This window comes from Henckelia pumila, chromosome 2 (assembly GCF_033568475.1).
Source record: "Henckelia pumila isolate YLH828 chromosome 2, ASM3356847v2, whole genome shotgun sequence".
In the NCBI taxonomy this organism is placed as follows: Eukaryota; Viridiplantae; Streptophyta; class Magnoliopsida; order Lamiales; family Gesneriaceae; genus Henckelia; species Henckelia pumila.
The window spans coordinates 108180882-108194615 of record NC_133121.1 but is presented as its reverse complement, the minus strand read 5'-3'; the positions used below and the strand labels follow the sequence as shown (position 1 = coordinate 108194615).

At 33.8% G+C, this 13734-nt stretch overlaps 1 protein-coding gene across 3 annotated transcripts; it reads right to left on the bottom strand.

The window, feature by feature from the left end:
• Window positions 1-4672: 4672 nt before the first annotated feature.
• LOC140882889 (uncharacterized CRM domain-containing protein At3g25440, chloroplastic-like) lies at window positions 4673-10862 on the bottom strand. Of its 3 annotated transcripts, XM_073289129.1 has the most exons (7): window positions 10574-10862; window positions 10006-10184; window positions 8796-8954; window positions 7038-7266; window positions 6533-6863; window positions 5452-5859; window positions 4673-5355 (listed from the first exon to the last, which is right to left on the bottom strand). In XM_073289129.1, the coding sequence occupies exons 4-7, from the start codon at window positions 7148-7150 to the stop codon at window positions 4837-4839; spliced, it is 1371 nt and encodes a 456-aa protein (XP_073145230.1). In that variant the 5' UTR covers window positions 7151-7266; window positions 8796-8954; window positions 10006-10184; window positions 10574-10862; the 3' UTR covers window positions 4673-4836. The 3 variants fall into 3 exon arrangements, with proteins under 3 accessions (XP_073145230.1, XP_073145229.1, XP_073145231.1); XM_073289128.1 differs by lacking the exon at window positions 8796-8954; XM_073289130.1 differs by lacking the exons at window positions 8796-8954; window positions 10006-10184.
• Between the last annotated feature and the right edge of the window lie 2872 nt (window positions 10863-13734).

Genomic DNA, 13734 nt, shown 5'->3' with positions numbered 1-13734 from the left:
ATATTATCCTTGGTCAAGAAAAGTTTTGTAATTAATAAAAAATATGTAAACCAAGGTGTACATGGTCTAAGGTGTACATTTAATTAACATTACGATATTTACATATTATTGATCTGTTACGATCGTCAGATTTCAGAAGTAAAAAACTATATAGATTTATTAGGGATGCAAAGCATAAAAGTCTTGCCTTGGCATCAAGAAGAATTTAATGAAAAAAGAGTAGAATTGTCTGAAAGCCACCCAAAACGTCATATTTTCATGTAGAAGAAGATCGTAAACGTGTGTGTGTGTGTGTTACCAAATTTTAACGTTTTCCGATCTCACATATGATCAGTGATTAATAGGAAATCGGAAAAAACATGCATTAATTAAGCTACTGAAATGCTAAACAGTACCATATATTTGGTTTAAAGCGGCTGAAACCAATGGTGGTAGATCACAAACAATCATCGTACGTACTTGTATGCATATATGCTTATACGAATGTCTTCGAGATATATGGATCATATATATATGTACGTATGATCGGAAATGGAACTGCCACAGATGGAAGGAATTATATATGATCAGAAATTAATACACCATGAATGAAATCAAATATATATGAAATCATGCATGCATACATGCAATTTTCTACCAATAATATCAAGTAATATATAAAAAAAGTGATCAACAAAACCCCACCCACGTAAACATGGTTCTTCTACGGTTTCCGGGTTGATAAAATTCAAGAATGTACATGAATTAAGATGCCATCTTCATCTGCATCAGCATCTGCACCTCCCATCGTACCGTTGGTGTATGTATAGAACGGATCGAGGTGCAGGTGCAAATGCAGAAGAAAAAAGCCATCTAGTACGTATAGCTCTTGAGTCTTGGCTAATATTTGTGCATATATATAGAAACACACACACGCGCATGCATATGGCGGTGAGTGTGTTACTTAATTATAAAGTTATACTTAAGTAAACACAAATGGACAAATACATTGTGCTTACTTAATTATAGCCTATAGGAGATGGACAAGGTGTACATAAACAGTCATTTGTCCGCTTGTAAAGTCACGTGAAGTTGTACCCGTACGTGGACTTGCATGCCACCTTGGAAAACTGTTCTAAAATCCAAAGGAAAAATTATACTTCCAAAAGCCCCTTTTCATTGTTTATCAGACTCCCAGTTTCGGGGTTCTATTTCCAATATACCTAGGAAAAATATAAATATAATCAGTAATTTTTATTTTTTATTTTTTTGGTGCAATTTGCAGATTAAGTTTTTAATTTAATTAATGGGTGTGGAACAGAACAGAACAGAGCAGTGCATCTGCAGGACCATACCCCATGCATCTCCCGCAACCCAATTAATATACGTCCAAATTTGCCACTTGTTAGTTGGCATATATTATATAGAATATGCACAATTTTCAATTTCCTATGGTGGCTCTTTGGGACGACATTGTGATCAATCAAACAAACGCATAGGAACTTAATTAATTACTTAGCAGTGCATGCATGCCAACTTTTGCATTCAATTAATAATGGCTCCATATACATGTCATTTCATATATATTATATATGAACGTGAATATCCCAGATGCATGCATGAATGAATTGATATGTACAATCATGTATCGCGGCACACAAAGACTTCTAGCTAGCTAGTTGCCCCTAGCTAACTCATGAAGAAATCACCATTAATTGTTGATGCTAGCTCTAAGGTGAAAAATGATTAATTACATTATTGTTAGACATACATACATATATATTTATATATATTAATTAATTGAACATATATATATACACAACGATGACTATATATTTTTCTTGAAATTTCGATTGCATGTTTGGAGAGGAGATCACGTGTCAGCACGTGAAATTGTACGCATGGACATGCTTCTAGAAATTAATGGAAAATTATACTTCCAAATTCCAAAAGTCCACTTTCTTTCGTTTATCTGAATCCATCAAGGATTATTATATTGTCAATATCAATATAAGTAGCCTAGAAAATGATAAGATATTAAATTTGATTTTTTAATGCATTTTATGTATGTATGTATGTATGTATGTATGTATGATTATAGATTAGTTACGCACAATACTAACAGTTAACACTAAAATTATATTATAATTTATATATATATAATTACTTCAGGACCAAATCCCATCATCTAGTTCTGGAAGATTTCATTCTATCTGTATAGCACTGTTCTAACAGTGTATTTAAGGGTGAAATTTATAAATACATGTGTAGTTCATAGAAATAGAAACTTAATAGTCATTCCGTTCCGTATATGATTTCACAAACGTTATATTCTAGAATCATGCATCGGTGTTCAATTTTTCGCATAAGCGCTAGACGGTTGCCTATCGTCTTGATTTTTAGACAAGTTGATGTCTCTGAATATTATTACATTAATCGTGGCTTAGGCGGCTCAAAATCAGGCTAGCTAGAAGACCACATAGATTAATATTTAATATTTTTTATTTTAAATTTTTTTAAAAAATTATTTGTCATATTTGTCCATCAATTTGTATCAGATGATCACTTGAATTGAAATTCAATAATGAGGAAATAGGAGATCAGAACTATTAAGACGAATACGAATAATTAGATGTTTAGGCTAAAAAACTAATAGTCTAAACATTCATCTAAACGCTATTCGATAGGTGACCGCTGCCCTTAATTATTAACTATTAATGTTGTTTAGAACATTGATTTGTCCTAGATATATTGTCGGCACACAAAGACACGAGTGTGAATTGAAATCATGGACAGCTTCTGTACGTTTGCAGTGACAAGTTGAAAGCAGCTTGAAACTTGTCGTGCTCAAAATCTACAAGCAAATAACATGCAACCTTCAATTTTTAAGATGTACGTACGTGATATCTAACAATAAGTGATTATAGATTATTTATTTTACAAATTGGCTCGAATACGTTCATTAAGCAACCCAATCGCGAATATTTCAGAAGATCTCTAGTTGTTGTAAGTTCTGATAAAAAATTTGCCATCCTTGATGATAATTAATTACATTCAAGTATAAATACAATTAAAGCCAACATCGATCACAAATGCAGTGTTTAATGGAGTCTGGCACGAGGCAATGAATGCATACATTCCCAAACATTGGCTAAAAAACACACGATCGCACAGGATACAATCAAATTAAGAGCAAATTTGCCAGAGTTATGTAGGCGTGGATGAAGTAATTTAGGAGTGGCACGTGTAAATTTCGCCAATAAGAAGCAAACGTTTATGTGAGACGGAGCTTAAAAGCTCAAAGAGAATGGTACGTTATTGGGCCATGAGAAAATAAAATTAGCTGCAGACCCCATTTTCGAAGCACAAGCTGTATTTCTCTTCTTGGGCCTTTACAAAATACCAGCACCACAAATATTTTTCTGTTCACAAATATTCAAAATTTTAAAAAAATTCTAAGAATGCATAAACAACCACCATTTTAATGTACAATTTCATGCCATGCATTTAAATAATAATTAATTTGAATCCATGCATTATGCAACAGTAACACCAAATAATGAGATGTCATGTCACTTACGTCTGCATATATTTAAGTTGGTAGAGTAGATAAACATTTAGTCAGTGATCAGGTATTTGATTCTCTTACTAACACTTTATTGAATTAGTCTATCGCACAAAGCTTGTCCGATGTCATTTAATGGACTAGCATGATTTACAATCTATTGTATTAATCTGTAGTTTACCCAGTACGCAACTGCGGGTTCCATGTCTCATATAATATATATCTATATATATATATATATATATAAAATAATTTTCAACTGCCCAACCATTCCTGCTCATCTCGTTCTTGATCACCAAAACTCGGTACTGGGTTTTAGTTTTTTTTTTTTTTTTTAATTTTTCGTATCACTAAAACACGGTACCGGATTTTAATAGTCAGGAACGAGTTGGGCAGCGAAAAATTTATATATATATATATAATTTTATTCTAAACACAAGCATAAACTCAATTTATTATTTCATGTAAAAAGCATTTCCGAAAAATATCATATTAACGAAATACTTTGTACCCCTCCTCATAACCCGACCTCTCACTCGCGTAAAAATTCAAACTAACGACACAATGGACATAATTGTTAAACAATTTAAAGAAAGATAGAAGTTTCAATAGCCTTTATAGACCTATCTTTCATCTGTGTACTGTATGCATGTGCCACAACTTGGAAACTGGATCAAGATATGAATCCTCTCACGTTTCTGCACATCCAGATTTGTTAAGCATCAATTCAAGTATTCACCTTCTACACCTCAAGAATCGCCGTAGACCACGAGAACGAGCCCCTCAATTAGCTAATCTGTAAAAATTTTGTAAAAAATTCTCTAATAGTAGTTGAGAGGGGCGATTGCCGTTGTTCACTCGCTGGTATGGTGCATATCACTATTTACCTCCTTCATTTGATTCATCTCTGCCTCAAATATCGATAAATTATGAATTAAGGCTTCAACTTGGTAGAGACGTGTAACCAACTTTCTCAGAAGATAGACCAAATAAAGAGTTTGGGATAAGCAAGAATGGTTAGCTACTTAACTTTCTTCTGAACAGATCCCATAGAACATGGTATGTACCTCCATTTTCTCCTCATATAGAATGACTGAGAACTGCACCTCAACAGATTTCCGCATTTCACAAAAGGAATTAAGATAGTGTTTGGAAGCAATCCCAAACAATACCTAACCCGATTTCCAAACTAATGATAGCACCTTAAATGGTAGCACCAATCATCATCTTATCACCGTCCATGAGACGAAGCCAACTGGGTTATAATTAAGCCTTCTTGACTCTGCGTCTAACTAGTTCCTCTTTTTCTTCAAAAGTGAGGCAGCTCGTAAAACTAATCTGTCAACCTCATCAAGATCCGACAATTCTGCATCTTTTCCATTTTGTTTCTCTTGAGGAGAATTGGAAGATACTTGGTGCAGATGGTATTCAAAATTTTCCTCTCCACTAGTAGTACGTGCTGTAAACTTTTCAAACTTGTCCAGGTATAGAGGTTTTTCTTCTTTTTCCTCATCCTCATCATCAGTGTCTGTCTCGAAAAGATCTGACAGTGATTCGGATTCTGAACCCATGCCAGATCCAATCATTGATACATAATCGCCAGTGACTTCGCCATTTTGAGCTAACAATTCTTTCAGTCTGTTTGACCCCTCAGAATCACCACCAGAATCAACATTACAAACACCAACTAATTGCTTTTCACATGTTTTCCTTTCCGCCTGCGATTGAAGGAGCTCTAAATCCTGCTCAAGTTTTGGTATGTATCTTTTTACTGCTCTCAGTGCATCCCTATATTTGGATTTATCCAAGGCCTGAACTTAAGAAAATAGGAAAAATAGGCGCATTAGTTTTTTAATTACGGATGCTAATGAACCAACATCATAGAGCAACGGCAAAAAATGACAAACCTTTTTTCTGGAGAGAGTTGTCCTCGGAGACATTATCTCCGTTGGTGGCTGAGAGTAGTTCTTTCCCCTGTACATAATAATAATGTTCTCTTCTTGGATATCGAGCACAATGCCACCACTCAGTCTTGCTAACTCGACAGCAATCTCCTTCACCTCTTCTGGAGAAAATGTCTTCACTATAACTTTCAGTGTTTGGTGCTTTTTCCAATGCAAGTGCATGTTCAATATCACACCCTGATAGATTCCACGTCTTCCAACTGGGACATAATTCTTGCATTTCTCACCCATCTTCAAATAGTAGAAGTGCTCTTCAGGGGTTAATATTTCTGGGTCATGTGTAGTTTCTGATGACTCCTTGGGTTCAATTTTATCAAGAGCTTCGAGCAATCTTTCCTCTTTTCTCTTAGCCTTGGTGAAACAACACAAACGGACCCGACAACAAATTTGAAATCAGTTGCTGTTTCAGTTATGTATCCTCATGGACAACAAAGCAGCTGACACAGGTAAAATGTGCGCCATGCAAATTAACCATGCGGAGAACAGAGAAATGTCAATCCATACTTAACTTAGTTCCATTACTTCTTAGGTAGCAGGCAGAAATCATTTCTTTCCTATTAGTTTCGATGATGCAAGTGTTCGTCGATCATACTTTTACTTCACAGGTTCTATGATGACTATGCTACACCAGGTGTTCTTCACCCGATGCAGCATTGCCCTTCATTGGGCATGGGACCCACACATTTAGAGCCAAGATCCACCGGGTGAAGAACACTCGGTGAAGCATAGACGTGCCATTTTACTTCTATGTGTTCATCTATGCAGGAAAAACAGAAACATTTAAGAATGTTTTCATGAGGCAGAACTCATAGTTGTGTTCATCAAAACGAATTCAGAATGTTAAGACTTCAAGATCGCAAATAATGAACCTTCATATAAAAAAGACTGCACGTAAATAAACTTGAGTCTTCAATGAAAAATATAGATTTAACATTCAAAAGTAATGAAACCACATAAAGTAACTAAATCAGTGGACTAAAAGTTTCTACCTTTGTTATTCAAAAAAAAAAAAAAAAGTTTCTACCTTTGTTAATTTGTATAAAACCTTTTCTTCTGAGGTCATCCTTTCATAGTCTTTCTTCTTCTTATACCTAAAAAACTTCAACCACCTCACCATTGCTCGTTTTCCTTTCGGTCTTTTCATCTTCTTCTCCGTAACTTGACTCGAATCATCATGGGAAGTTTCATCTCTTCCACTCTGATCCACCAGAGGCTCCGCAGTCGTCAAAACTTGACCCGAATGAATCCAGGAAACACCTGAAAGATTGTCCCATCGAAGTCCCATTTGATAGTGGAAAGATTTCTCGGCAGCAACTAAAATGGATCTGCCAAATATCGTGTATACACATGTCTCCCTAAAAAACCAAACAAACAACAGTTAGTGTTAAACCGTTCATAATTTTAAATAGCAGTTTCTTTAACTCCAAAAGTATTATTTGAATTCTTAGATATGACGTCGTAGTAGAATTTATATCCATTGATTCAAACACATATATTGAGTCATTGACAAAAGTGGTTAAAAAGATTACCTGGTGTTATGAAGTATGGGGTAGGATTGAGAGAAGAGGGGCAAAAAGTAAAGATAATTGGCCAACGGAATTTTTAGGTATTGAGATTTATTTGCCAAATTTCTGATCGCCATGTTTCTCTATATCTTCTTTGATTTGGCCACTTATGGTTGAAGGACCGAAGCAGGTGAAGACATGCTTTTGGACATCGTATCTGTTTGATGCAGAATGATTTGGAACAAAAAAAAATCTGCAATAAAAAGTCACGTCAGATTGCATTTTGCGAACTTTTGACATTACATTCAAGGGATTTGTATTAAAAGTTCTGGTTAGGGGCTTAGCTCCTTAAACTAAGGTTAGGAAGGTGGGAATTAAAAAGGAAATATAGAAACAAAAATTTAGAAACATAAAAACAAATGTTGCAAGTAGGTTGTTTGATAAAATTATCACTGGTACTTAAAAAAGAATTATAGAAAAAAAAATTTAGCTGAGAATGTAAGCTCCCTACAATATCTTAAAAGATGTGAAAGAATTAACAAGCCACAAGATTGTGCAGTAAACTTTTCACTGTTACCTTCAAACGAGTTATGGATAAATTCATCTTCTGAGTGCTACTTGAATAATAAATCAATCAATTCAAATCAATAATTTTTGGAGACTAAATATCAATGTCTCGTCTAACGATTTAAGTATTTAACCTATTAACTCTTAAGAATGAGTTTGGATACTAAAGTTGTAGCTTAAAAAACACTTAAATATGTCTAGCTTTTTAAAGTGTTTTTTTTTATAAAAAAAAAAACCAGAAGGGGTTTCAGTGTTTTGGATAAATGTTGAAAAGTGTTTCTTTTAATTAAATAGAAATAAACACAGAAGCCAAAAAACCAAAATTTCTAAGTTTTAAAAAAGCAATTAAATGTTTTTAAAATAATTTTTGTATCCAAAAGCTGGGTTTTTTTAAAAAAAACATTTTTTTTAAAAACGAAATAAGTATTTTTTTTCTTGGATTGACTTTTCAAACCAAATGCATTCTCTTCAACCATGAATAGATTACTTTTACATTGACCCCTCGGGCTTGGTTCTTGGGTATCACATTTGAAAACTATCATAACCTATATAATACTAATAGTCTTTAGCTCAGCTATTTCATTATTAAGTATTATACTTTTTGTGACGCATCACAGACAGGAATTTTGCATGAATCTGTGGCAACAGGACTCAAACTGAAACTCTATTTTCTCTAACCCTAATACCTTCATAGAAGGATCAATCAGGCAAAAATGCAACCATTCGGATAAATCTCTTGTCAATATATGTGCTTGAATCAATGGATATAAATTCTACTACGACAACATATCTAAGAATTCAAATAATACTTTTGGAGTTAAAAGACTGTCATTTGAATTATGAATGGTTTAACACAAATTGTTGTTTGTTTGGTTTTTTAGGGAGACATGTGTATATAGGATATTTGACAAATTCATTTTAGTTGCTGCTGAGAAATCTTTCAGCCCTCAAATGGGACTTCGAAGGGACAATCTTTCAGGTATTTCTTGGATTCATTCGGGTCAAGTTTTGATGAATACGGAGTCTCTGGTGGATCAGAGTGGAAGAGATGAAACTTCCCATGATGATTCGAGTCAGGTTACGGAGAAGAAGAGGAAAAAACCAAAAGGAAAGCGTGCAATGGTAAGGTGGTTGAACATAGAATTTGTATTCACGATTTAGGATGCAACAATTATTTCAATAGCAATTACCAATCATTAAATGCAAAACCCAAACCTCCTGATGCAAAAATCCCAGAAACAAGCACAAGAGAATAACTAGACAAGGGAGAAAGTCGCCTCTAACTTCTTTGCTATTAGCAAAGTAGGGCAAAACCAGGGTCCTAAAAACAAAATCTTGAAATGAACTCTAAGATCGGATCCTTAGCCTTGCAAGCTGCAACAGAAAATTACATAAAAAATAAAAAATCCTACAAAAAACAATGTTTCCAATACAAAAGCAAAGGCCAAAAATTGGGGTCAAGCCTCGAGGCGCGAACATTATTACCATGACATAAAAGCTTAAAACTTTTTCACACAGCACAACTATCATTTATAATTAATCAAGCAAGAACAACGTGAATTCTATCAGTCATTTACAAACAACAAAAATGTTCAACACAGAACATTCCAATACCCAAACAGTATTCCACTTTTCCCGCTTCTTCAACACAAATTTAACTCAAAAGGGTGCAGATATATAATTTTTGCTGGAACTTAACGCTTAAAAAAACAAAAATATTCGACTGTATCAAGAAAGATGAACGAAAAGAGGGGGAGGGCACTAAAGTCTAGGGGTGGGATTGGGTCGAGACCCGTCCCGTAACCCTCCTACCCAATTCCCATAGAGAAATTATTTTTCTCTCCATCCTGTACCCGACAAGTGTCGGGACCCGAATGTTCGGGATCCCGTCGGGTTGGGTAGCGATATCCCGTCCCGATAAATATTTTTTTTCTAATTTATGGAGACTCTCAAACAACTTCTTGGTACATTACAAATAAATTAAACAACTATTTGGTTCATAATCATTAAAAACTAAAACATTTTCTTAGTACATACCAAACACACTAAAACATTTTCCCAACCAAAGAGCAGTTAGAAATGCAACCATTACATAAAACTATAAATATATACCAAGCACCACTGACAAATGACCGATTCTTAAGAATACCTAAAAAATAGTTAAGGTAACACTATATATACATATGTATAAATAAACAAAGCAATGTTGCCATTAGTGATTAGCCCATTATCATTACATTACTGCTGCATATAATTATATTCTGTCCATATTCTTTCATTACTAAAGCGTCTTTTTTTAAAAGATGCTCGAAATCCAATAGCTATATATTATCAAACAACCTAGTCATTTAAAAGATTATTTTTCATAGCAGCCAAACATGGGTGGATGAAATCTTGAGTGACATCTGGAAGAAAAGTCGTATACCTGAAGAAGGTCTTAGGAGAATTTGGCGTTGGAGAGCCAGATGAAGAAGCAGCTGCAATGCAGCTCAACAAGGCATCAACTTAAAGCTCAATCAAACCCATAAAAAAATCGAACGTCTCATTCACGCGTAGAAATCCATATTGGATATTCCACTTTCTGGCAGACCTCAAACCCAAATTCTTGAAAAATAAATGAAATAGTGATTATTGTTATTATTTAAAACTCAGCACCCAAATGTAAGAGACTAAGATCAGAGGCCGATTATTATTATTATTTAATGAACCCAAAACGTAAAGGAAATACAGGGATATAAAATTTCAATTTCCGACCAAAGAAGGAACAAAGTATCAGAAATCAATCTTTGCAAATGTTGACGCGGTACCAAATTTGACAAATAGAGACCACCCCTAACAACACAAACAGATATTATTTTGAAATCGTGATTCAATTCCAGAAATTAAACAAGAAATAGAAAATGCACACATCCATGGATCATTTGAGCCAGAGATTAAACAAAAAAAAAAACCTGAAATAAGCAATAAATAGAAACTCCAAAACGATGTATTACCTGGAACAACGAACAAGGATGGATTTTGCATAATCTAGAACATAGTGATTCAATTATTCTGAAATCACGAGAGTGAAAGTGTTTTTCCCATATACACTGCACTCTTTAGAGCAAAAGAGAGCGGCCCGCAGAAGTGAAAAGTGAAGGTATAACATTGAACCGGGCCGAACCCCGATAAAAATAATATTATTAATATAATTCGATCGGACCGAGATTTCCTTCGGCCGGAAATTATTTACCGATTCCCTATCCCAATATTGAGTTGGTAGGGAAAATGTTGGGATGGGTTCGAGATGGAAAGTGAAAAAGATCGAGATTTCGGGTATTTTTTCCGATTTTAGTAAAACCATCCTAGGTTTTCATGTATTCTATAGAAGAAAAACGTACATTTTTGCAAAAGCAATTACGAACCGGTCATGTGAAAGTTCTAGGCACAAGCAATTTAAGTAATATAATTCAAAATCTACAAAATACGTTCAACAAATAATTTCTATAAAAAAATACACCCAATTTATAATAGTTAAAGACTATTTATAATATTCATGTAATAGTAGTCTCCTGTCTCCATATGCATTTAAGGCAAGATATTTCAAAATTTTACCTGTAATCTTTCGATATTGTATTATATGGAAATCTCTTTTTTTTTTTTAATTTTCATTATCTTAATATTTTGTTCATATATATAAATGGAGGCAGTAAGTCATGTTGATACTTCCTCAGCATCGATACATGAAAGATATCATGAATATGATGGAGACAATGCTAGCTCTTTAATTGGATATCATGTTTGACAGCTGATTAAATATATATATATATATATATATCTCGGATTATAGGAATCAACATTCCAATGTGTGTTGTATGTAAAAATATCTTCATTCATACACGTAACATCTTAATTATATATCCTTTTCAGTTACCGTGTTTAATGTTTCTGTAAGAGTTTATTGGCTAAAATATTTTCTGCACTTAGACGGTAGATTATTTTTTGCTGCAATTTATTAAGTTCATTGATTACTGTTGCACGTATTCGAACCATAGTGTATCTTATATATATATATATATATATATATATATATAATATATATATATATATATATATATATATATGTGTGTGTGTGTGTGTGTGTGTGTGTGGGAAATCATCTGTGGTTGCGCAACATGTATATATATCGAACAGGATTTTATTGTCTTTGTACAGACTTTTAATTAATTCCTGGCATCTTCCCAATTCTGATGGCTAGCTCCATTGGCAGATGATGCAGCTTGCAGTATATATTATCATGCAAAACATAGCTTGCGTTTTCAATTTGTGGTCTGGGAAAGAATGCATGCATAAGTTATGCTCAAGCCTTGAAAAGATCATTAATTTTGTCAACATATATCCATTTATTTCCTGTTTGCTTCGGAATTAAATTGGCAAAAAGATCATTTTGTCAAATGGGGCCTGCAGCTACTGATCAGGTGTGCTTGACAGAACACAACAATTATAAAAAATTTACATTTTTAATTATCATGCAAATAAAATCAATGCATGGGACTTCTTGGGGTTACTATGGCAAGGATTAATTCCTAAATATATACTTATGGATGCATCATACATGCTCTCACAATACATATTTTAGTTAACTAATTTCCATCATTTTGGTATGTCTTGGCTGAGCTTTTTTCTTTTTATCATGGCAGATAGATGATCTGAAACAGTTGGCGCAAGAGGTTCGCGAAAGCATTACATGCAGTAATCATTCAAGTTTTAAGCATGCATGGCTGTAGCCAATCCAGAACGAAATGCATGCTAAGAGGAAACTTAGAATCGCAGCAAAAAGCATATGGGAATTAAAAATATTAGTAAGAGAAGGAAAATCATGTCCATGAAAATGGGAATTAAGATGCGTGCATGCATGGGGTGGCACATATATATTCTACAAGTATATCATGGTTGAAAGGAATATTAATTCCTTGTAAGCGTGCTAATTAGAATATTGAATTTTGCGACAAAAGATTTGATATGATATGGTTAAATATTCTATGATCTCGATAATATATTTAGGATAGATATTTAACTTAATTATATCTTGATATCGAATTGAAAGGATTTATGAAATATTATCAAGATATGAATTGATATGATAGGGTAAATATTTATGTGCTATTATCGAAAATATTGAGATAAAATATTTACCTAGATTGAGTATTATCTTGATAAGAAAATATTGTGTATTATTGATTATCATATATTATCAAGATATTATCAATTATATTTAAAAGAGTCTTATTCCTAACAAAGACTAATTTCCTTATTTGTGTAGGACTCTACAAGGAAATCCTTCCATGCTTGGACTCTCATCTATAAGAAAGGATTTCTGCGCACAAACAAACGTACACTTCAGAGGAGAATTCATAAGAGCTTTCAGAGAAAATCACATAGAAGAATTCGAAGATTCTGAAGAAGTTTTGCAACCATCGTTGTTGCATGTCCCCGTGTCGCTGTTCGTGTTGAAGACATCAGAGACAACACTGTGGAAACTGTGTTGTTGAAGATATTTTCTGTCTCTTCAATTTAGGCTACGGGAGTTGCATCCAATTTCTTTTATACTCTGTTGTATTTTAGGATGCAAGTTTGATTTCTCAACTTGTTGAGAAATTTAGGATTTAATGATTTTTCGTAAAATCACTAGGATTACTTTGTAAGACTGATCTTACATTTACTAGTGATATTTAGCCCTAAGGCACCCGCACGAGTTTTTATACTCGTGCAAAATTAATTTCTTGTGTTATTTATTTTTATTTATTTTCCGCTGCACTGTGTTGTCGTTGATGTTGTGACACCGCGGACAACACTGACTCTTTATTTTAACCTACAATTACAATACGATTTCTGTTAAGTGGTATCAGAGCCAACTCTTGACTTTACTAAGAGAGATTCTGGTTATTTTTGTTTTGTAGGTTTATCATGGACGTGCCGGTTGTTGACGTCAGATTCCGACCACCGGAAGTCAATACGTCATATTTATGTGAAGATTCAATTTCTTTGATCACCCAGAAGTTTGAAGATTATTTGAAGAGAAAAGACAAACAGAAATTTGGACAACAATCTAAGTACCCTAGTTTTCTTGCTCCTAAAAATCTGTTGAGGGTGTCACCTACTCGAGAACCATCTC

Coding starts and splice junctions, on each gene's coding strand:
- LOC140882889 (XM_073289129.1), bottom strand. CDS start 7,150: ATGGCGATCAGAAATTTGGCAAATAAATCTCAATACCTAAAAATTCCG. Junction 5,860..6,532: donor TTTTATACAAATTAACAAAG/GTAGAAACTTTT, acceptor TGTTTCACCAAG/GCTAAGAGAAAAGAGGAAAG. Junction 5,356..5,451: donor CAACTCTCTCCAGAAAAAAG/GTTTGTCATTTT, acceptor TCTTAAGTTCAG/GCCTTGGATAAATCCAAATA.